This window comes from Leucopleurus acutus (assembly GCF_964270905.1).
Source record: "Leucopleurus acutus genome assembly, chromosome: 10".
Classification (NCBI taxonomy): Eukaryota; Metazoa; Chordata; class Mammalia; order Artiodactyla; family Delphinidae; genus Leucopleurus; species Leucopleurus acutus.
In genome coordinates, this window is record NC_139153.1 from 27,819,567 (window position 1) to 27,845,024 (window position 25,458).

General features: G+C 42.3%; 1 protein-coding gene across 17 annotated transcripts in view; it reads left to right on the forward strand.

Moving 5' to 3' along the window:
• Window positions 1–25,257, forward strand: part of CADPS (calcium dependent secretion activator) — a gene marked incomplete at both ends in the record, with an annotated part of 478,623 nt that extends 453,366 nt beyond the window's left edge. For all 17 annotated transcript variants that reach the window (XM_082848968.1, XM_082848962.1, XM_082848961.1 and 14 more), the window contains 2 exons: window positions 21,725–21,829; window positions 25,078–25,257. In XM_082848968.1, the coding sequence (XP_082705094.1) occupies window positions 21,725–21,829; window positions 25,078–25,257 (285 nt within the window). The remainder of the gene's footprint in view (window positions 1–21,724; window positions 21,830–25,077) is intronic.
• Window positions 25,258–25,458: the final 201 nt, after the last annotated feature.

Below are 25,458 nucleotides of genomic sequence, written 5' to 3' on the forward strand. Positions count from 1 at the left end.
TTCAGTTGTGCGTCACGTTAGGCTCCTCTTTGATAACGTTGTAGATTTTGAAGAATCTTGCTCAGATATATTGTAGGCTACCCCTCTGTTAATTATCTGATGTTTTTGTCATAATTAGATGAAGCTTTGGGATTTATATGTATTTTTTATTTTAAAAATGTATCCATCCCAGCTGTATGCCACAGATTCTGAGTCAGTGGATCTAAGATAGAGCTCAGGCATCTGTTTTTTTAAACAAGTCCAAGGGTTTAATCTGATCAAGAGTCACTGATTTAGAGCAGTGTTTCTCCACGATGGATGATTTTGTCCACCCAGAGTTTGTCTGGAAGTGGTCTGGAGGCGTGTTTGACAGTCACAACTCAGGGGCTAGTGGGGAGGGATGCTACCAACATCTAATGAGCAGATGGTAAACATGGCACTGCCCAGGACAGCCTCCCATGACAAAGAATTATCTGGCCCCCAATTCCACCGATTGCAAAGTTGATAAATCCTGATTTAGTCGATAAAAGATACCGAAAGACATGTTTAGTTCTACTGTTTCTATTAATTCCTTCTTTGTGTCCAACAAAACAACTTTATAACCTTTTTATTTTTATATCTATAGCAACCATACCAAAAGATAGGAGAAGGTACTATTATTTCCATTTTTAAGACAGGAACCTAAGGTCCAGAAAGAGCTTGCCCAGGACCCCAAGGTCCCAGGGACACCGTCTTTTGAAACTGGCTTTTCCATCCCCCGCTCTGTGAGAAAAGTGATAGTATCCATCTGATTCGCCGTTGCATCCCCCCCTCCGTATTCTAGCATATGTGAACCCTCAGTAACTGTGTGTTAAATAAGTATTGATGAATCCCTGGCCTATGTTGTGCACCTTGTTGAGGATATTTTCTATTTCAAATTCTAAGTCAAAAATAGTAATTAAATCCTTTAAGTGTCTCACTATGGATTTTTGCAATTGTCACCTGACTTTTTGTGGAAGCCTTGAATCTATAGTGTTCTGGTTTTTTTTTTTTGTTTTTTTTTTTTTGCGGTACGCGGGCCTCTCACTGTTGTGGCCTCTCCCGTTGCGGAGCACAGGCTCCGGACGCGCAGGCTCAGCCCCCATGGCTCACGGGCCCAGCCGCTCCGCGGCATGTGGGATCCTCCCGGACCGGGGCACGAACCCGCGTCCCCTGCATTGGCAGGCGGACTCTCAACCACTGCGCCACCAGGGAAACCCCCGTTCTGGTTAATTTAATGAGGAATGAATTGTTTTGGCCCATTTGGTTTTTTGGTTAATTTGAAGATTTACTGGAAAACCTTTTCTCTTTCAACCCCTGCTTTTGAAACACTTTCTAAAATGTCTTAGTTCTGTTTTCCGCCTTGCTGAGCATTTGAAACAGAATCTAATTCTCTGCGTCAAGATCTTTCAGGATTCTGGCTTTACGCGACTTAACCCCAAGTGACACTCTCCAGTCATGAAGACGTAAAAAGAGTGACTTATCCAGTATTGCCCTAGTAATGACTTCCCCGGCTCCAAATACAGTGATCCTTCTCTCATACCCCATGAGGAAGATGGGCTGAAATGTTTATTAGCCAGAAACACATTCTAAAAGCTGCTCTTTTAATTCAATCCCAAAGAGGACTTTTGGAGGGAGGGAAAAGGACAGCTTTCTCCTAAAAGACAAATGCAAACCAGGAGAAAGAATCCCATGAATTGAGGGGTTTAGTAAGTGGCTGTTTAATAATTACGATAAAATTTCTTTAGACTTCTTTTATGTATATTTTCTGACGGTACATTAGCAATAACCACATCATCTTGTTAAAGGCGTTATTTCTTTTAAGTCTTCTTAGCAGCTCTAGGAGGTGGGTACCTAATGATCACCGTTTTATAGCTCTTGAGGCTGATGAGAGCCAATATTTATCGGGTACCATCTGTGTACCAGGTACTGTTCTAGGCACTTAAGTGTAATCATTCATGTACCTCTCATAACTTCCTTGTGAGATAGGTTTTTACAGATGAAGCAGTTGAGTCACTGAGAGGTAAATTGACTTCACTAAATTCTGAAGGCTGGGAAGTAACCAATCCTAGATCAAACTCCTACCTTTCTGTTGCAGAGTAGACACCTAACGATAATGTCTTTCCAGAAAACCTACACTCTTCGGATATGTGCCCCCATCCCCCACTCCAGTGAGTTCTCTGCATCCCACGTTCATCTACCGGGGATGTTACTGTAGCGATGTCACTGTTTCATGCTTGGTACCACAGCAGTACTCAAGACAGAAATTTCGATTGTGACCCCCTGGTAGAAAGTGGCTTATTAGTCATGGCTTGTCCACTAACAATGATGGGAGTCGCATAGCTATTCAGGCAGACCCCTTAAGGAAAACTCAACCCTGCCTCTCCTGAATGGGAGGACTTTGTCACCAGGCTCGAGTTCCACCGACACCAGCAGATCCTAGACCTAAAAGTGGGAGATCCCAGGAAGCGCTGCTAAACCCACTTCAGGGTGAAACCCCATCCTCAGAGGAGAGGGACCACAACACAGTGGGGAAGGTTGCATACCATATGTGCTGCAAAAAACACTTCTGCCTAGGCCCAACTAAGGGGTGGGTTTCAGCTTTCAGTCTATATCTCCCTCTGTGTTCTGTCTGAGATCTCTTATCCCATAAGAATAAAGTTTTGTGGTTTATTTAGGGTGGGGGAATGATGGTAACACAATACCATTTCATCGCAGACAGTTGATAAATGGTTTAGGGCAGCAGCTTAAGTTCCTTAAGCAAATCTTGACACAGTGCTGTAATTCAACAACAATGCCCAAGATTTTCCTATGAGGCCCTGTGGACTCTTTTAACCTACCCACATAGCTATGTTTTCAGCGACACTGTGAAGTTTCCCAGATCAGCAATGCTTTACAGGAGGGGAACAGTAATCCAGAATTACAGAATAGCATGGTTATAAAATCCATGCCTAATACAAACGTAGTTGCAACTAAATCATTACGTGGTCATTATCCAATAATGCCTGAGATGTCAGCGATGTGAATGTTTGCAATCTGGTTTCACCAAAGCCCTTCCTTGACTTATTTCCAGCCAAAGATTACAATCAACAATGTGACAGGGTGATAAAAGAGAAAGGAAGGAAGGAAAGGAGGGAGGAAGGCAGGCAGGGAGGAAGGAAGGAAGGAAGGAAGGATGGAAGGGAGGGACGGAGGGAGGGAGGAAAGGAAGGAGTTGTTTTTTTTTTTTTCTCTCAGCTTTAAAGAGCTTACCAGATAGATCGTCAGCTGTCAGCCAACCCTTGAAAGTAGCAAATCCTTTGGCCCCTGGAAGGTTGTCTCTATGCATTGTTTCTAAAGAGTTTGTTTATTCAAAATATGTCTGCTTTGGGCATTCAGTTTCCTAAGTGAGTGCGGGCTCACGGGTAGCAGCTGAGGTCAACACTGTACACCATTTCCTGAAGCTCGCTCCTGCCTGTGGTTTCTGGAAATCACCAAGTAGTCGTGACTGCAGCACAGGAGGATGTGGACGTGCTAGAATTCTTTTAAAGGCTCCCCACTTGGCTTACAGAGAATTAGAGACACGGAGGCCTGTTTGCCTCTGTTGGTGCACATTAGAAATAAATTTGGGCATTCAGCTTAAAGAACTCGCTAACGGCACAAGATGCACAAAGACATGCTCTTCTGTGTTTCGTGCAGTCTTTGTAAGCCTGGCCAGGCAAGGGGGGTTATCAAAAGAAATATGTAAATAATGCAACCTGCTTTACAAAGGAAAAGAGAAGGAAATTAATCCAAAACATCCGTGGCGTAATACTATTTTCTGCCCTCAGCTTTTCTCTTTATAACTTGAGACGCACGGCCTAACAGTCCAGTGCAAACGATATCGTGCTCAAAAAAAACCCCAGACCCAGGGCATCCTTCGGTCCCTAGGAAAGAACGCCGAATCAAGTCTTCAGCCTCCCGCACAATATTATTATTAAATCTAACGTGATCATAGCCAAATCTTTGGCTTGGGCACAATCCCCCATTCTCCCTCCTTTTCTTTTTTTGGGGGGGGAAGGGGGGAAGCATTGGGAGGGCCAAGCCAATCAAAGTTAAAATAAAGTCTCTTTCTAGCAAGACTACTGTCTATAACATGTTGTTCCTTATAGAAAGTGGGATATGGTGGCATTTGCTTGATTAACTTGCTCGACAAAAGTGACAGCTGCTGTGGGTGCCTGCGGATAAGCTGCACGGCGCAGTTCCGCCTTTGTACATCTGTCAGCAAAAAGGGAAGAATAAAGAGTGAAAAGAGACAAATTGGTCCCAAAAGACACTCCATTCAACTTAGGAGGTTTGCCCCATTCAGGCACTCGCTGTGCGCCTCAAGTACTGAGAGCTTATTCAATTTCATTCACTCTTTCGAATGAACCCACAAGTGTTTAATTTCTTATTCTGTCGCCTCAAAAAAAAGGAAGGGGGGGGGTGGAGAAGGCGGAGGGACCTTGTGGACGGAAAGCATTAATGGCAAGGCAGAGGGATCCAGCCTGCACATATTAACTCATGGCTAATTTACGGTTTAACTCTATGTGCTCAGGTCCTAGACCCAGCTGAATGCTTCAACGGGGGACCTGACTCAGCCTTCTCTCCTGGCGGGTGGATCCCAAACCATCTGTAGATGTTGAGAGTACCCAGCAGGGTCAGATGAGTATTTCTGTAAGGACAGAGGTTTATGCCCTTTCCAGAGGTGGGATGACGGGCTCCCTAGGATGAGGTTTGTGTTAGCGATCTGGCAAATGTGAGGGTTTTTTCCCACTCCCAGAAAGGTAAAAAAAAAAAAAAAAGAGTCACACTCAGTGAGAAGTAGTGAGAGGGGAATATGGTTTCCAGAGATTAAAAATAAAGCAAGAGGAAAGGGCGCTATTGGGAAGCAGAGCGTAGCTGTACACGGTGAAAACACATGTTAACTTTTAAAACGCAGCACTTTTTCTTTTCTTCATCTCTGATCCCCCGGCATCAGAACTTGTCTTCTGATCTCCTTTATAGGGGCAGTCCCCATGCACCCCTAAATGTTTCCTCCTAGGAGTTTGAGAAGTCTTCACCAGTCCCCCCGCCATCTTTTCTCCTGCCTTCGTGACACCGCCTTCTCTTTGAAACCCAGCACTCCTGAAGCAGCATCTGAGTATTGTCCAGTTCGTTGACTGCTTTTTGGAAACCGAACGCCGTCTCTGGCTCCTAAAAAGATCATACCCCTTCCTTATGAGAAATCATTCCCCACAGAGCCCAGGTTCACTAGGGCTGACATGGATCTAATTTTAAAACTGCTTAGAAGACTTCGGAAAAGGGTTCTGGAACCATAGAAATATAGTTGTTGGCTTTTGTTGTCTTGGAATCCCGAGGGCTCTGGACCGTGCCTCCTGGGTTGTATACGAGTATCCTGTCATCTTCTGCTGGGAAACTAGCTGTGCGGTTGAACCAGCAGCATACCGTTTGCCTATTTACCTGAATGTTTTCCATGGAATAACATGGAAGTATGTGAATGTACAGACCATGGTTTTTGTTCTGTTTTGTTTTGTTTTTTAATATTGAGAGTAGGGACTAAAACAACCTTGCCCAGAATAAAAACTCCCTGAAGTCAATGCAAATTTTCCTGCCTAAGAGCTTCAACTTTGACTTACAAAACTCTCATGAGTCATGACTTTAGAGAAAGTTTAATATGTGCAAATTATGAAATTAGCCCCTAATGTGATTAAACCAGCCCTGTTTTAAAAAGACAAAGTTGGCACTCCGCTTTATCTTTCCGTTCGGTACGTGAGTTACAATCCTTATTTTAGAGTATGATTTCTATAATCATTTCTATATGGTATGCAAATTTCTCATTCCGTTGCTTACGTCAATCTGCTTGTGAATTAATGCAGTTAACTCTCAATGCACTTCCCGTACCTAAGAAGCAGTCGGGGGGTGGGCAGATGCTGTTCGTGAATAATCTGATCTCAGTTCGTAGGATGAATCTCTCTCCTCCCTCTGAAGCCCTTGTATGCGTATCAGAGAATAGTTTTCAGATAAATTATTCACCCTTCTCACATGGATAATAGGTGGTAAGATGCGTCACCAAAACCAGAATTTCGTTTTCAACATAATTGAGCTTTAAGTGACTGAGATGACTTGAAAGTGTGAATTTGGATTGTAACTATACATTTTCTCAAAACAGTAGGTTCCTTTGAGAGGACGGAGGCTAAAGGCATGGGGGTCCATTTTCTCAATGCACAGGGAGGCCCAGGACTAAATCCCCAACATATCCAGAGAAAAATAGGCCCCAGAAAAAGGTATTGTTAACCGTGGTGAGTTTGTTAATGTCCAAACTGCACACCTGCCCTGGGCAGCCGAGGCAGCAGACAAGGCCTGGTTAGAAGCCGACTGGGGATTAATCACGTTGGGCTCATTATTTACATCTCTTGGAGAACGAAATAGTCTGAGAAAATCCAGGTACATAAGAGAGCTTTTTCTTTTTTCCTTAAATATCCCAGTTTGCCAAAAGTTAGGTATCAGCTTCTGACGTTTGCTAAAAAAAAACTCATCTAGCTAACAAAAGTCCCAAATACGAGTGTGTCCTGATTTGCCGTGATAGGTCCCGCTGGTCAGCCAGGGGGTGTTAGAACAGCTGGTGTTGGGCCCATGTTCCATCTTTCATTCAGGGCTCGACCACTAGTTACATTTTATTTTATTTTTTTTACTAGTTACGTTTTTATTCAATTACTCAGATGTCCAGCAGTTTTCATGTTGTGTACAGGCAAGCACAGATCTAATTTTGATACCTAAATTGGATTCTTTCTTTCAGGACAGCAGGGCTTTGGAGACCAATCAAAAGAGACAGAGGAGAAAGGTATATTTCTCTATTTGTGTACCTTAAGTTCAAAGGTGGAAGGATTTTGCAGGGAGCCATGCCTCGCTCCTCATTTAACTTGTTATTAAATCGGGCCTGGAGTTATAGGGAAAAAAACATGTATTTGGGGAGCTCACAGGCTACAGGATCTCTGGAGAGTCAGAAGCAGGAAAAATAGAGTGAACATTAAAAGCCGATTTATTACATATGGATTACATCTCCTTTTCTCTCTTTTTCATGGAGAATGAATTCATATAAATATGCTGCTAGAGAAGTGTAAAATGGGATTTAAAAAGTAACCATCTCCTGAGGTTGTTAGAAGAATTAAATGAGTTTAATCCATATAAACTGCTTAGAATAGTGCCTGGCGCATAAAAAGTGCTCACTAAATGTTTACTCTCATTATTTTTTACTACTGTTATTGTTCATTTTTATTAGTAATGTCACTATAGAATTTTTTTCCAAAGTGGATTCAATGGAACATTAGTACCCTGAAAGCTCTTACTAGGAGGCTCATGGAAAGTGGTTCTGTAGTCAAATACAGCTGGAAAATAGGAAGCAAAGTTCAGTGGGTTTCTTTACTACAGGACTTGTCAGAGCGTTTAATATGTTAATGTAACCCTATGAGTCTGGATCACCAGTAGTATTCAGACAGAGTATACCATATGCATATACGCATCACAAAGACATCCACAGGCCAGGGGAAAAAATGAAAAGCTGGAAAATGTTAATGCTAGTATCACTTTTATTTCCTTTTAAAAACTTGAGATTAAATCCCTCTGGGTAGTCGCTTTGTCCTGTGTGCATTTAGCCCCACTGATAGGATAAAATAGCCAACGTTCCCCAGTAAGAGGTTCCCATTTTCCACCTCCCAAACTTTGGAGAGGAGAGCTGGAGGCCCAAGTGGGGAACATGACTTTCTGTGCATCTGGGAGGCTGCTGGTCTTTGACGCACACATGTTCTTTTCTTGTTATTGGGCATTGTTCTGTGTCTTCATGATGTTTTTGAAGTCGTCCCACAGCCTCCAATCCATAAACTTCAGAACCACCTTGGATTCAAAAGGTGAAAAGGCCTTGCTCAAAATTTCAAAACAAGTTCTGATCTTGGACAAAGAGAGCAGTAGCCTCCCTCTGCAGCTTTCCAGTCCAAGTAGATGTCACCGTTTAAATAAATAAAGAGACACAAACTCTTTGGACTGGTTCAGCTGGGCTGGGAGCCTTGAGATAAGAGGTCACTGGTGTGAGTTACTATGGTAATTGAGTAGTATCAGAGCACTCGTTTTGCTCTCATGAGCATTAAAGCACATAATAATAGGCAAACAACAGTGGTTAAAGCAAGCAGGTAGGATTACTATGTTCTTTTGTCAGAAGTATATAATGTCTTGTAGTCAGTTTTAAAGACTTCTCAACCCTCAAATCCACCCCACCGTCACCTGCTGAGTAATTTTGTATGCTTAATCTCCTGCCCTCAACTCCCAGATCTCTGCTAATTTGAGGCAAATGGGTATTTCTGACATTAAATAGGGCAGCCAGGAAGCTCTGACCTAGAAAACCTGCGTTCTGAAGCACCGAGAAAAAATATTCTTTCACCAATTTTGTTCAGGCTCTTTTGAATGACGAGGGGGGGGAAAAGTACCTTTCACTGCAACGGGAGGTTGCAGCCGCCCAAGGACGGGTTTTTGCAGAACAAGAAAAAAAAAAAAAAAAGAAAGAAGGAAAGAAAGAGAAACTTGCCGAGCATCCCCACTCCCAACTTCCCCCATAAAACTTGTCACTTCGCATTGCCATCCGCTACCCCAACAATAATCACTCCGTGCCTACTGCTAATTGCAAGCACAGCTGAGGCCCAGCGGGAGGCCCTTGCACAGTCTCAGGCCTTTCTAGGAGGCTCAATCTGTTGTATGGTACTTGTTCACACACAAAAAAACTACCAGCAAAGGCAGAAAGAGGCAGAGTCACAGGTTTCTTGTAATCCCTCCGCCTCCCCGCTGACAGCCCAGCCCTAGAAGCATTCCTGGTTTTGTCCTCCGCTTTACAAAATCTGAAGTGACCTTAAGCTACTAGCATGTCAGCTTTTGAATGTCGAGTTGCCGGCTTCTTCAGGTGCATTAAGGAGCTGGGGGTGGGGGGACTACATCTGGCTTCTGCGTGTCTGTTTGCAGCGCCCCTGGGGCGAGCTGTGGCTTCCTGTAACATGTAAAATATGAGTGTGAACTCAGGGTTCATGGCAAGGAACAGGAGGTCAGGCCTCCATTCAGTTCTAAGTAAAGAAGCTGGGAGTTTGCAGATGTTTTTCTGTATGTGTAATGACACCACCTCCCTCCCCAGCCACCGAGCAACCGAGCGCCGTTTTTTGATGAAATGTGCCACAATCAGTGTGCTACTTGCAGATTTATTCATATCAATTTTTGCGATTTATATATTCAGAGACAAGATTGCTATTTCGGCAACTTTATGTTGGATGTCGTACGTTTGCATCTAGAGAAAGAGGGAAAGAAGTATGGGGAAGGGAGGGTGGGCAGAGAAAGAAAAGAAATTAAGTCTGTTCCTCGGGCCACCAGCTGGGGTGTTGTCAAGGAGACAAAGCGTCCAACGGGAGGGTCTGTGTCCCCCTTTTGCCCAGCGGTCACTTCCTGCCCAGGCTTGGAGGTGGGAAATCTGTAGCTCCTGGCCCAGAAGAAGGCCCTTTAATGGCTACTGTGAGAGGGAGAGTGGGATTGGAGATTTGGGGGTGAGAGTCCCGTCAGTAGATGAAGCCCAGGCTACCCGAAGTAAGGTCTTCCCATCCTCCCTCGGGGTCAAGGATAGGCCCAAGAAGGTCTTTGGCATGGGCCTCCATGGGGGCCTGGTAGGGGGCACCCAGCCCTTCCTTGTCTACCTTGCCACCCTCTACGATGAGAAGGGAATTAAGCCTCCTGTGAAATTCCCGCTTGCAGAAATCAGAAATTTCTGTTTCCAGCCCCAAAAGCCTCATACTGTATTTTCACCAAAGGAAGACATTGGTCGAGCAAACACGGAGATTAATCCTCCTTAGCCTGGGGAATAAATGCTCCTCGGTGGGGCAGTGTTAATTGCCGAGCTGGGTGCAAAGATCATTTGGACGCATTTAAGAAATACATGATTTTTATTAGTATAACTGTTCCATGTAGGAGTTATTTCTCAGCAAAGGGCAAAAGCTTTGCCTGCCTCGCTTTATTAGCCTAATTCTACTTAATTGTTTCCTAAAATAGGGGCTTCCCGAACACACATTCCAAACCTTAATAAGTCTGTTGCGGGGTAGGGTGGGGGAGTGATTCTGCATGGGGGAGCCGCTGCCCTTTTGGGCAGAGGGAACCGGGGTCTCGGGGCTGAGTGCTGCTTGATCAAATCTGTGCGTGGAACATCAGGGGGCGGGAAGGGGATGGGGGAGTCTCCGTGAAAACATATGAGGTGACGCATCACGCAGTGTGAAAAATGCATCCTTTCTTGTTGTTTGGACCCAATCCTCCATGAGGATTCTCAGTTCTCATCTCTGGGCTTCATTTAATTCTCTTTCACAGATTTAGAAATGTTGGCCCCGTGGCATGTTTTAAATAAACCCAATAAGTGACTGAGCAAATGCTACCAGATATGTTCTTTGTTCTGCAGTCGCAGAACTCGGCCTTGAGAAATTGTCTCAGCCCTGGGATTAAATGAAATGCCCCTGTGCCTCATGCACGTAATTTTTTGGCTTTTTGTGAAACGCGGTTGGATGTTCCACATCAGAATATGTACCTTGCTACCTAGCCGTGCTTTCTTTAGCAAAGTTTCCTATTCAGTAAGGGAGCAATTTTGCATTTCCCTTCTTTTTGTTTTGATTGTGGTAAACCAAGCATAACGTAAAATCGACGATCAGGTTAACCATTTCAAAGGGTGCAGTTCAGTGGTGTTAAGTGCGTTCACACTGTTGTGCAACCACTTTCTAGAACTCTTTAAGTCTTGCAAAACTGAAACTCTATAGCCATTAAACGGTAACTCCCCATTTCCTCCACCCCACCCCCTGGCAACCACCATTCTTTGTTCTATGAATTTGACTATTCTAGACACCTTATGTAAGTGGAATCATACAATATTTGTCTTTTTCAGTGGCTTATTTTACTTAGCATAATATCCTCAGCTTCCTCCATGTGATAGCATGTGACAGGATTTCCTTCCTTTTTAAGGCTGCATAATGTTCCATTGTGTATAGATACCACCTTTTGTTTATCCGTTCATCTGTCAATAGACACTTGGGTTGCTTCTGCCTTTTAGCTATTGCAAATATCGCTGCTCTGAACATGGGTGTGCAGATATCTCTTCAAGATCCTGCTTTCAGTTTCTTTGCACCTGTGCTCACAAGCGGAATGGCTGGATCTCCGTCTTTTTATAACAGCACATACTCAGGTTGTGGAAATGGTGGAAGAACGGTATCTGAGTGTAAGTTGAGATCGCGTTCGCAGTTGAAAATTCACTTTCGTGCCTCTGCTTTCCCATCCTTTGCCTTTCTGTCTTTAGGAAAATATCTATCCGTTGATCTTTGACTTAGTTTTCTCATTCAGAGGTGGTAAACTTTCCAGCAATATCTTAGGAGTATTAGGAAAGCAAGCCTTTTGGATATGATCACATCTCCTTGCAGGTGACCATCCACCATATTGAGACATATTGGGCAGGATACAAGGGGATTTGTTACTTCTTGGATTTCATACAGTCTGATTGATTCAGAAGCGACGAACTTGTTTCTGGTCTGGCTTTGGGTAGCTTGGAAAGCTTACTGAGATTGTCAACAGCTTCCTCAAACCATAAACAAACAAACAAACAAACAAACAAAAACAGAGAATGTGCCTTCCAGAGAGAGAGACCCCAGTATAGCCTGTATAAGCTAAGCTTTGTATTAAACTCTGCTGCTTGATTTACTTTCAGAAAGGATCCTTCAGGACTCTTACTTCCCTTGTATTTTCTCCCAGGCACCTAAAAGTGATAGTAATGACTCGATTAGAAAGCTGCAATGCATTATTAAATCAGGAGTCCAAGTACGCAGTCATCATTTTGATCATCCATTTGAAATATCATTGCTAAAGACACTTGTTGCTGGATATTTCTCCATATTTCATATTCCTCCAGGTTTAGAGAGTTGAAATTTCGTCTTGAAGAGATAACTGCTTATTTTAGTAAAAGAATATTAAGGTATCATTTAGGCTCTTTCTAAGGAGGTTAAAAATAAAATTGCTAAAAAAATAAAAATAATAAAATAAAATAGCTCCCAAATGTGAAATTCTGCACGTTCCTATAGAAGAAGCAAACATTTTAAGCAGTAGCAATTTAAATCAAAGTTTTTTTAAAAATTATTTCGTTTGCACTATCTCTTCCTTATGAGAAGGAGCTAAAGGCAAAGAGGTGTGGGTGCTTTTCACACCAGGTTGTAGATTACCACAGTCTCTGGAACCACGGTTTCAGCAAGGAGCCTCTGACTTCCTCCTCAGTGTTGATTGCATCAGACTTTCAGGGGGATGCTATCCAGAGTTTAGAACCTTGAAAAGCCACGGCACTAAGACAGCTTCAGAAAGATTTCAATGAAATGGTTTTTAGGCAACCAGAGAATTAATATTTTTTTAAAAAAACCCAGCCTCTACTAAAAAGGACACTTGAGATAGCCTGGAAGGTTATTCTGATTATCTATACCCTCTGATTTTGGTGTCGGTTATCTTCGGTGTCTTTGTGCTTTTAGCTGGGCCTCCTGAAGCTGTGACTGGAAATACCCATTTCTAGGAGCAATTGTTTTGGTGGATCATATCCTGAATTACAGTAACACTCAAGTAAGGCAAAAGATTGCATCTTTCAACTGCGTATCCATTTTTTAAGGTACTCAGATGATATGCCCCCTTAGAAAGGCATATCAGCTCCCTTGGGGAGCTCTGACAAACCCTGAAACTTGCGTGCAGTCTTTCGTTTGTGCCCACTTGGCACAGATGCCTTGAACATGCCAAGGTTTCTTTGTCAAGCCCTCTCTGAATCCGGATTAGAACACCAAATACAACCAGATCCCTGGTGATCCTTAGCCCTAAAGAGATCTGTGAAGCTGTGGAATTGCAGCTCAGGCTAACGAAGCTGTGGGGACTTTGGTAGAAGTGTGGAGAAACCCCTGATGAAGTTTTTCACATGCTCTTAAATTACCCAAATTGTAAGGAAGAAATATGCATTGAAAGTTTCAAATGTAAAAGATGTCATTACAGTATTTCAATACAGCCATTTACATAGGTTGTGGGTTTTTTTCCCCCTAACTAATAATAACCCACTTTTGTCACAAAAAGCAAAATGAAGAACTTAGTCCCATGGGTGTGGTCAAAGTATTATCTTCCTCTTTGCCTCCTTGCCAACAAATAAAATGTCCTTTCTTCATTAGACAGTCGAGGCAAGGTGCTGGGGCAGTTTCTCTGCTGTGTGGCTGTGTTGAGCTGGAAAAAGGGTACTTCCCAAAGAGGAGATAAAAATCTTCCAGGTTTCACTGTGTTTCTTCAGTCCAGAAATTCAGGTTGGTTACCAACAGGTTACAAATGACCTTTTTGCTCAGATCTCTTTTGAAGAATGGAAGCTGCTTAGAAAGCTTTGCACAACCTTGAAGAGCTCGCACTTAGGGAGATACTCTTTCTTATTCGTGAAGCAGGGTAGGATAGCGGGGCTAAGATAGTAACACGTAACACTCAGTATGTGCCCGGCGCTATTGTAAGCACACCACGCACATTAACTCATTGAATCCCCACAGCAACCCTAAATGGTTTTTATTATCATCCCCATTTAGCAGATGAGAAAACTGAGGCACAGGGAGGTTAAGGGATTTATCAAGATTCAAACACAGGACAGGCCTGATTCCAGTCTATTCTCCGAGCCACTAGGCTGTACTGCCTCTCAGCCTCTTGAGTCCAGGTTCCATCTCTTGCTAGCTGCTAGAACACTTTACTTCTCTGAGCCTCAGTTTCCTCATCTGTGAAGCAAGACTACAGATGATAATAAAGACTCAACTATTTACACTTTAGTCATGAACTGCCCAGGCATTGAGAGCTTTGCCTCCCTGGCATATATAGCATGAACATGCCAGTTTCAAAGGAAATATATATTTGCAAATGAGCCAACCATAAGACTCAGGTCCTTGTGAATTTCAACTATCATTCATGCTCAGGATGTATTGGACTGAGTCACAGGTTTTTGTTTTTTATAAATTTATTTATTTATTTTTGGCTGCGTTGGGTCTTCGTTGCTGCACTCGAGCTTTCTCTAGTTGAGGCGAGAGGGGCTACTCTTCGTTGCGGTGCATGGGCTTCTCATTGCGGTGGCTTCTCTTGTTGCGGAGCATGGGCTCTAGGCGCGCAGGCTTCAGTAGTTGTGGCTCACAGGCTCTAGAGCGCAGGCTCAGTAGTCGTGGTGCATGGGCTTAGTTGCTCCATGGCATGTGGGATCCTCCCGGACCAGGCCTCGAACCTGTGTCCCTGCATTTGCAGGTGGACTCCCAACCATTGCGCCACCAGGTAAGTCCCTGAGTCACAGTTTTTAGTCAAAGAAAGTGTGTGAAGATGTGTGTTTGTGCATGGTGCAGTTATTGGTCCTTCGGTGAAATACCAAATTTTCTAAAAGCTCATTTTCACTATATTGGACTAACTATTACCTTCCATTGTAGGCACGGGGCAGCATGTCTTGTTCAGAAGGTGTGTGTATGTGCGTGTGTTTTGCTAAAAGTGACACACTGCAGTACGCATGTTAGACTTCAATAAAATGTTTCTTTAAAGAAAAAAGCAACACAGGAAGAACTGAGTTTTGCACTAAACTATTTTCATTGGATTTGTGACTCTGCCTAAAATTTCTCTTCTAGCACTTCTGGTGACATCTTTAATTACACATGAAACTGAATTTCCCCAAGGTTCTATTTTACTCTCCCTGTTCACAGAAAATGTTAAAACTTATAATGGATAATTTTTCAGAAATGAAATTTTTATCAATGTCATAACTTTTGTATCTCCAAAACTCTGTTAAGAAAGTTCAATTCATTGTGACCAAGGCAATATTTCTAGTTGTATTTCTCATTGAAAACTCAAACTACCCACAGTGAGAATTTTCTTTTAGTAGCAATTGCTGAGTTACCAACCTAAGAGAAAGTAAGAAGGGATTAGGTAGGGCTACGGGGGAAATTAAAAATACGTTGATGCTAACACAACATTGTAAATCAACTATACTCCAATAAAAAAATTGTTTTAATTAAAAAACTATATATATATATGTTGGAATATATATATATGTTGGAATATATATATATTTTTTCAAACAATAAACAAATGGGGTAAAATGTTAACAATAGGTGAATCTGGGTAAAGGGTATATGGGTATCATTTATACTACTTTATTTTTACAACTTTTCTAAGTTTTAAAGTATTTCTAAGTAAAACAGAATATGCATATTATATAATAAATATATTTTCTGATTAATAAAACAAATACATTGATGCTACCTAAGAAATGGCACCTCTCATCCCCATCCAACTTTCTAATCATTTCCCTTAAGAGTCAGCAATGATTGTCTCTCATCCATTAGTTCTTTAAGGCTGTTGAGTGGTTTTCCGTGGGAAAACCCCTGACTCCCCTCCCTCTGCCTAGTGACTTTCTAAGCTCATAAAAAAGTAGAATCTTTTCAACACCAGGCCAAGCTTGGGCTCTGAGGGAGACAGATCCAAGAGCATTATCCTGCCCACACACTTGTCCTTTGAGAAGTTCAGAGCTGAATGACTTTGCTGAAAAGGCACCTGGAAGCTAGAGCTGTTTCTATATAAACAAGCCATTGCTTTTTAAAATTATTGAGGTGAATGTGACAGCTCATACAGATGTAGTGGTAAATAACCAACTTGAAGCCTGTCCCACTGCTTACTAGTTGTGTGACCACAGGCTACTTATTTAACTTACCTATGCCCCTTTTTCTCATCTACAAAACAGGGCTGTTAATAATATTGAAACTCTATTGTTTGTTTGTTTGTTTTGTTTTTTAATTTTATTTTTTATTGAAGTATAGTTGATTTACAATGTTGTGTTAATTTGTGCTGTACAGCAGTGACTCAGTTTTATACACACACACACACACACACACACACACATTCTTTTTTATATTCTTTTCCATTATGGTTTATCCCAGGACATTGAATATAGTTCCCTGTGCTCTACAGTTGGGACCTTGTTGTCCATCCAGTCTATATGTAATGGTTTGCATCTGCCAACCCCAAACTCCCAGTCCATCCCTCCCCTTATAGATGCTCTTAAGAGTTCAACTCGATGATGAAATTATACACTGCTTGTGGAATGCTCTTCACAGTGCGTGTACATTGTAAGGACTCGGTGTTCAATGAGTAGGTAACTATTTTTATTAATTTTGTGAATGTGTATGTATGTGTGTATTAGGAATCCTGTACAAAATAGGACTTTGTTAAAAACTGAGACTCTATAAAGTCCTATGGAATGGTATTGTCTGATGGGGGGGTTGTGTAAGTTACGCGGGTATGTTACCCTTGTAATTAATGAGTATGGAAACACATCGGAGTAGTTCTGTCTCCTTTTCAGCCTCTGTCCCTTGTTTTCATTGCCACTCAGGTATGCGATGTGGCTGGCTCCAAAAACAAATGAATCATTAACAGTAAGGTCCCTTTAGGACGTTGAATTAACATCAAGATAGGGGTGGGAGTAGGGAATTTAGACTCATCTAGGTGGCTGTGATGACAGAGGCATAAAGGCAGCAGCAATCACTGGAGTAACACTCTATCCTGCTGATGAGGGATTATCCAAATCCAAGTGAAAGTCCATTTTCTGGGAACCCTATAGTGTCCCATGAGGTGTGCAGTATTCATCCTGTCTCACAATCCTGCAGCACTTCCCAAGGATAAAATTCCCAGGGGCAACAGTGAACCCAAGGCTGGGGGACTAGGGAGAGGTGAATGATTCACTTCTCAGTTGCAAAATTTAAGGAGGAGCCAGAAAATATAGTAATCAAATACATATTTTAATATGTTAAAAAAATCAAAATGAATGCAAAAAATCCATGATGAACAAAATACTAAAGTGTTCATTAAAGGCAGCATCCGATCCTGCACTTGCAAGATCCTGCCTCACCTGCCTCACCCCAGTCCTAGCTGTAGTGAGCCCCTACATGACAGAGAGACAAGTTGTGTATAACGATTCTTCTGCATGAAGTCAGTGTAGTTGCAGGGCAGAATGTGTGGCCCCATTATCGGCAAGTTAATTTCTACTAGAAATTAAGATCAAGAAAATTCTTCTGTACGGTATATTACAAGGATACCTGTTATGTTTTTGAGAGTAATAATAACAACAGTGGCTAAATTTTATTGAGTGCCTACTATGTGACAGTCACTATGCTAGGCACTTTACATGATTATCTCTTTTAACACTCACAGTAATCCTATGAAGTAAGTGTTAACCCCAAGAGAAGACTAGGGGTCAGAAAGTTAAGTAGCTTGCTTGAGTTTATCCAGCTAATAAGTAGCCAGCCCAAGCTGAAGCTGTAATTTATCCACACAGGGTTTGAAAAATCACTCGTTATTTGTCTGAATCCTTTGAATCCAGTATATAAATCTAGGTCAGTATAGTTTTAAATGTGTAGAATGCACCCAGGATGGGTTTCTAGGTTTGGGTGATGATCTAACACAAACAACTTTACAGTGGAATTACTTGGAGCTAGTCATGTGTCCTGTAAGACTTAGGCGTGTGATTCCAGAGATATTCCAATAGGAATAATTTCTTCCACCATGGCATGCCTTTCTCTGGTCACTTGCTCTGCTTTCTTCCTTGTCTTGTGGTATTTCTTGGGTTGAGAAAGAGAGAGAAAAAGAGGAGAGAGTTGAGGTTAATGGTGATGATGATGAAGATGGTGGTGGTGACGGTGATGTGAGAATTGTGACGATGCTGGTGGTGGCGGTGGTCTTGGTAGTAGCTAACATATATTGAGGCCTTATTATGTGCCAAGTACTGTGATGTGAGCTTTATTAACATTAATTCATTTAGTATCAAAAAGCCTATGAAAGGCTGGTTAATTCCCATTTTCTGATTGAGAAAATGAGTCTCTGAGAATATAAGTAACTTGCCCAAGACCACAAACCTAGGCAAAAGAGAGGTAAGGCCTGTGCTCTCAACAACTATGATGGAAGAAAGGGAGGGAGGGAGCGAGGGAGGGAAGGGAGGGAAGGAAAGGAATTAAATGGCACAGTTTTAGATCAACCTTCCAGGTTCTCTTTTTTTGCATTCAATTAAAAAAATTTTTTTTTATTGAAGTATAGTTGATTTACAATGTCATGTTAGTTTCAGGTGATTTTAACTACCCAAGAAGTTCCTGCAGGCCATAGCTATGATGGGCGTCCTTTTGGCTTCCAACTCTAACACCTTCACAGAATTATCCCCAGAGAACATACTTTAGAGGTACCCAGGGTACTGGGGATTTTATGTCTCTAGGGCTTTTTTAGGCTTAAAGTAACCTTATGTAGAAAGTTTCCATTTAATATACCTGAATTAAGGGCAGGCAGCAAAGGAGTCGTGAGTATACTTAAATACTTAGTATATGTCATCAGCTCACAATTTTTATTTCTAAGGGTTTAGAGTGCATTTTACCAAAATTTTAGTGCCCAGGTATCAGGCTGTCTCTGGAAAAGGCATATCTGAACCAGAGACAAAACAAAGTGGGGAGAACTTAAAATGTTTGATGAATTTCCTCTTTTGAAGAATCATAACAAATCTACTGTATTAGCATCGATCTCAAATAAAGCAAACCTGTTTAACAAGCACTGTGAACTGAATGTTATAACAACTGGCTTTCTGGAAGGGAGAATGCCCTGGTTTGTGGCATTTGCCAACTTCCATAGGGTTAAAACCCCCACTAAGGCCTGTTTCTAGATATCAGTGTGATACCCCCGAATGTACAGTTGGGAAGTGATACACAAGATCAGCTCTCGTGTCCAGTGCATTATTACACCCTCCTAGGGAGGAGCCATTAGGTGATCAGCTTTTTCACTCCAGTGCCTAATCCTGGAAAACTGCCATTTCTGGACTCACTAGCTGTGTGACCTTGGGCAAGTCACTTCACCTCTCTGGGCCTTTGTTTCCTCCTCTACAAAGGAGGAGCTCAGTGGAAGATCCCCTTCACCTCTAATGTTTTAAAGTTCTAGAAGGCAATGACTCCTGCTTTCTCCAACATCCAAGTGCCTTTAAGCGCCTTTCTGGAAAACCAAGTTAGCGCTGTGCTTCATCCAAGAGTGCCTCCAATTTCATCTACTGAGCATAAGGTTTGGAAAGGCGTGACTTACTCCCTTTTGCCTCTTGAAATGTGTAGCCAATGGGGCATCATACATTTTTTACACTTCTTTTGCTAGATGTGAGATCCAGGAGAAAAAGCATGGATGTTCCAGGGCTTTCTTGTTCTCCTGGGGTGGGAATCTGTGAGCGTGATGCGCTGATCCATCCATCGCTACATGCATTTCCTACCGCCCTACCCTTTCAACAGCAGAGAAGGAGTATTGATAGCAGTCTACCTTTCCCTTTTTATTTTTTAATAGCCAAAAGCCATTTACAAGAGTGGGAATTACTTATATAAAATGGGGGCTGGGGGGAGTTCGTTATTTTTTTCCCCTGAAAGGTGGCATATCTCTCAGCAAAGAAAAAAAGGCATGTTGCACAAGGCTTGCTGGCAGTGATAGAAGCCAGCGCTGGTTTGCCCGTTGTCACAGCCAAAGCAAAATGCCACCTCTGCCTAGAAGCCAGAGTGCCACATTCCTCTTTTGTGTCCCTGAGATGCACTCATCATGGGGTCCTGGGCTTGTAGGTTTGGCCAGGAGGTCACCCAGGTTCCTTTGAAGGTCATTTTCCAACCCCAGGAGGTAGGAGTCGGGGGTAGGGGGCGTTGCTCATGACTCTCAAAACAGATTATTTGAGTCCCCAGATTTCATGTCAGAATAAGTCAGTAAATACGGAATTTGAGGCCTCGGGTAAACACAAGAGGTCCCCCAGCTGAGAGTAAAGCAGGGCTATAGAAACACCCATGACCTTGTCGTATTCCTGTCCCTAGCCCCTTAACAAACCCAGATGCAATGACATCAAGAGCTCCAGGATCCCAAGGCAGGAGGTGCCAAAAACACCTCCAAATAATCACAACCCCCCCCCCCCAAAAAAAGTTTCAGTGACATGTTCTCACTCCTAGAGGGGAAAACCTGTCCATGCCTGAAGCAGCTTGACCACGGCAAACCCGCTCCCTACGTGGAGTGAACTGCAGATCTCAAGAAAAAAATCCCTCCCCGCCCCCCCACTCCTCCTGCTCCCTTGGGGAGGGACAGAAGGTTCCTGAAACTGACAGTTTCGCCTCCGTGATCTTTAAAAGAGCAGAAGTTGGCTGTGAGGCTGCAGTGCTGCCTTGATTGGGGTAGTGTGGTCTCTGTTTGCGGCTGGGCTCCAAGGAGAGCCACAATTGGCTCTGATGAGGAAAGAGCCTAGGAACGAAAGATTGCAAAGAGGGCTTCTGAACGCCATGGCTGAGACTGTGTCGTTTCTTGCAAGGTGAAACTTGGCAGTTCTACCTTGCAAGTAAAAACCCAAATTAATTTTTTTTTTTAAAGAAATTAAGTCAGAAACAAGGCTTCGGAAAAACTGTGAGTGTTAGGCATAAACTGATTTTGGATGATCTTTAGGTGAGAAAGGGTGGAGTTACCATCAGAAACATGTTTTTATTTATGCTTTTCAAATCTCCACTGGTGTGCGTGTGCGTGTGTGCGTGTGCGTGTTGGTTAACAGGAGAGTATGCAGCGTTTCAATTCTCTAACCACTTTTTTTTTTACATCTTTTCTGCGCACAGTTCATATACATGCCGTATAAATAAATATATAGGTCCATCCACACCTTTTCATTTTATTTGTAAATTGTTTGGTATAAGCGGCAATGCGTAATGAAACCTGGTGAAGTTTAAAAGATTAGATTTTTTTTTTTTGTACTGACACTTCATAACACTGTTCATATGTCTCCGAGTGAGATTTATGAATATATGAGCAGTACTGCAAAATTATACCGCACCAGAGACTCCGTGCACCACAGGGGTGGCAGTCTAAAGTGACACAGCTTCAAGCATTTTTCACAGACAAGAAGCAAAATTTAACCCCCTTAAGGGGAAGTATGATTTCAACAGCTTGAAATGAGCTCATTTGTAGATGGTTTTTTTTCTCTCATCTTCCATAATTTTTTGGTGTTAAGATTAAAACAGATTGCACAGCCAACGTAAGGCCACATGAGCTGCCCAGAGTATAATTTGGCCCTTAAAGAGAAACCCTCCTTCATTGTCTTTATCCGAATGCCCCTCTAGAGTAAATGTAGGTAAACTTTGCCCTAAACTCCTAAGGCTGTCAGCCTGATTCCTAGAATTGTCCTAAGCAGACAGGGTCTGGATTTTTTCAAAAGGTAAGTAGCACGTGGCATCGATTGGTTCAGTGGAGAAGCCCCCATCGTCTTGGACACCCGAGACAATGGCGTTAGGACACAAACAGTGACTTAAATCTCAACTGAGTAACATGAACCAACAAAAAGGAGAATCAGAAGAGCAAACGGTGGTCTTTATGAATTGATCGTATATGAGGTGTGTATAGTGGAAGAGTTCTGTTTTCGATTCAAAGTCCAAACCGATCTCTTTTCGGCTGATCTGGTACCTCGTGATTTGTGCGTCAATTACTGTTCATGATCTCTGTGCTCTCAAATTCTCTTTAACCATTTTATTTTCCTCTTGGAACAGAGCAGGGTGCTCGCACGTGGCCTGTTTCGTCTCTGTTCTTTAAATGCTCCGTGATGTGTTGGCTGGAGAACTTTTGTCTTTTTTTTCAGCAATGGTACAGCAGCTCCATGAACGTGATCTGTACCTGGCTGACGGACCGGATGGACTTACAGCTTCACATTTATCAGTTGAAAACACTAATTAGGATGGTAAAGGTAAAAGAAAACATAATGATTCTCCTTTGCAAACAGCTCACTGAAATACATTTCATTGGCAAGCTGCAGAACTTCCTTAACACAAAAAATATTAGTTTGTATATAAAACAAGGTGATTCCTAAAACAGTATCTCAGGCAAGAAAAACCGGTGAAATCACTTTGGGATGCCTGGTTAATTTATTACTCAGACATCAAAGGGAAATTTAATAAAAAGGAATTTGATAGTTTATCCAGACTGGAAAAATACTTTATGTATTTGCCATGCAAATATACTGCAAGAGCCATCACGCCCTTTGCATTAAACTTTCAAAAGCTGGCTTTTGGGTACCACTGTGCTAATCGCATCCATTACCAATTTCATTTATGGTTTAATTAAATAAAATTTTGCCACAATTAATTTCATAGAAATATTTACCTCCGGCTCTTTCTAAATATGTCCTGTGATCATTATCTGGATGCAAATCAATATTGTTCTTTGTAGTTAACTGAAGTAGTTTCTCTTACAATGCGTGTATACACTCAAATGTAAAGGATCACGAAGGTGAGGTAACATACCCTGAACGCAGCTTTTTTTTCCCCTGTTCTTGTGTGTGTGCCTTGGACTAATGATAATTATTTCAGCGTGAAATCACAGTGGTTTACATGAAATAATAAGATCACAGAAGGGGGTAAATACATTTTTGATCATTTCAGTTTCCATTTGATGCTTCACCGTAGAGGGTTTTAAAACATTCGGATGCAAAAATCTCATTCAGAGCACAGTCTCTTTAAAAATATTTTAATGATAAAACGGAGATGAATTTCCATTTCTTCACAGTTTGCCGAAAGTCCCGCCCCCCCGCCCCCGCTATTCCCCCCCCCCCCCACAACCCTGCCCCATTTCTTAGTCTCTTTCGGATTAGCGCCATTTTATTGAAGGTGCTCGTCTACCCCAGTGCTGACTTAAAACCAATTACTGTTCCGTTGAGTGTAATTAAGGAGAATTATTATCATATGCATTTGATCTCACAAAGACTCCTCCCAGGGAAGGTTGCAGACAGCAGTGTACGGCAGCTCTTAAAAAAGAAATCTATTCACTTAGACTATGCACCCAGCCTAATTTTCATATATTTAAATTTCAGTTCCTTAAGGCAACCTCACTAACCATTGCCCGACCCCTTGCATTCCATTTTCTGGCTATAAATACTCTTAAGGGGAATTTTTTCTGTTTGACCCTTCCTGGTTAGACATGAAAAGAAGACATGCATTTTAGTGTGTTAGGATATCTTCCCATTACTGATTTTCAGATTTTTGGTGAGACTGTTAGAATTAGCAGTATTTTATTAAGAAAAAAATATAAGTCAGAGAGGAGGTTTCTTCTTAGCCTCTGCCAAAAACAACACAAACACGAACCACAGGCAAGGGACACAGAAACGTCCCTGCCGAAGGAACTCCTTCACTTTTGCCAAAAGTGGGCCCAGCTTAACTAGAGCCACAGCACAGAGGGATGAAGCAGAATTCACCACCTCTTCCCTAAGTACGTTACCCAGGGGCCTCCTTCTCCGAGGCAAACTTCCAGTGATAATTGGCTTTCTTTCCTGCCTCTGCATCACTTGGTTTATTCATTCATCCATTCATTCATTATCCAGCAAGCATTTATTCATCCAACCTTGGACAAATATTAGTTGAGCCCCTACTTGTATACTACAAGATGGAGTATTTTAAAAAAAAATGACTCTATGTGGTCCCTGCCCTTAGACATTCAGAGTCTGGCTGGGAAACTCACAGCTCTGGAATTTGACTAGAGAGGGGAATATTCAAGTGAGTTCTGCCTTTTCCCCATCATATTCTGGCAATCAATTCTAAGTGATTGAAAAGTACAGAAAAATCAAGTAAATCATCTGGATATCTGGTCTTCACCAGACCTAGCACTTTACTCAGCCTCCTACCCTTCCCCCTCCAGGTACAGACACAGTTCCGCTGGCTACCTAGCCTTGCAGCCTGGTCCATAGTTAGGATGACCTTTGAATTTAGTGTCGAAACCAGATGACTTTGAAGAAAGAAAGAAGCTGCTACACATAATCATACTGGGACCATAGATATAAACTGGCAAAGGGAACACGTGGTCATCCCATCCATAATCTTTTATTACTGGACTTCACTGAGCTGAACAGCATTCACTAGTTAACTCTGCAGTCATTACCACATGGGACCTTCAGGAGTGGTTGACATGGTGATTGACACTAGGACTGCATCAGATGGACTCCAAAAACCAGAAATCCTAATGCAAGTGGCGTTGAAGTATGTTACCGTTCCTTCTTTTGACCCCTTAGCAAGTTTCCCATATCAAGAGGAGAAACAAACAGCAGAATCAGTAGCTGAAATGATATGCAGCGTGATGAGGAGAGTTGTAGTTAGAGAGGGACCTTTTTCAAAAAAATGTTTTGTGAAGTAGACAACAGGCAGATGCTTCTGGTCATGTTCCATTAACGCGAAGGGATTCCTAGAAAAACAGTCCCTGGGATACCTAAGGAAATCCAAGAGAAATCGCCTGAAGGAACAAAGAAAGAACTTGTGGTTCAGCAATACCAAACCATTGTTCTTGAAATAGAGCCAAATTTCTTCCCTGAGACCATGAAGTTGTGAACAGAATAGATACACTTCTTTCCTAAGGAGACGAGAAATGTCACATGCCCGCAACATACTGATGAGGCATTAACGCTCCATCTTCCCCCTAATTGTTGCTGCCCGTGATCGGTTTCGTATACCGACATGCATATGTCTGTCTTGTGAATGAGACAGAGGGATACGCAGTTACAAGCCTCACAAATACTAAGGACCAGACTGCAGCAGAAATCGTAAAATACCGTAATCATTTGATCCATTATTTATGTGTTATAGCCCCTCACACTGTCTATCGTATGATATGATACAAACCTAAGAGAAAGAACCAGACCAAAAAAAAAAAAAGAACCAAAACAATTATGGAACATTTCCCTTTACAGAACTGAATAAACACAAGCTTATGTTCTTTGCTTTGTCTCATCTAATACAGTTTATCCTGTCACCATTTCTCATTTTCTGTCATTCAACAAATCTCAGTTTTCAGTACAAGTGAAATCTGAGCATGGTGGCTTTTCATGTGCCAGTGCATGAAGTGTGACACTTAGCTGAGGTCAGTGTTCTCACCCCCATGCTTGCCTTGTGCCCTGGCCCTCCCTTCATGGAGATGAGATCTCCCTCATCACTGCATCTTTTCCCTCCTTAGAAAACCTATAGAGATTTCCGACTGCAAGGAGTCCTGGACTCAACCTTAAACAGCAAGACCTACGAAACCATCCGGAACCGTCTCACTGTGGAGGAGGCCACAGCGTCCGTGAGCGAGGGCGGGGGTCTGCAGGGGATCAGCATGAAGGACAGCGATGAGGAAGACGAAGAGGACGATTAGGACGCTTGGGCCTCGAGTCCACTAGGCCAGAGTCTTGTAATCAATGCATGTCCTTAGTCTGTTAGTTAACCCCATTATGGAATTTTCTGTCAACTACCATGCCATGAGATGTGTATTGATGATACAACTGCCATTTTAGCTACGTGGTACCAAGATTAGCAAACGACCTTCGACTCTACGATTTCCTGAATCCATGTCTAT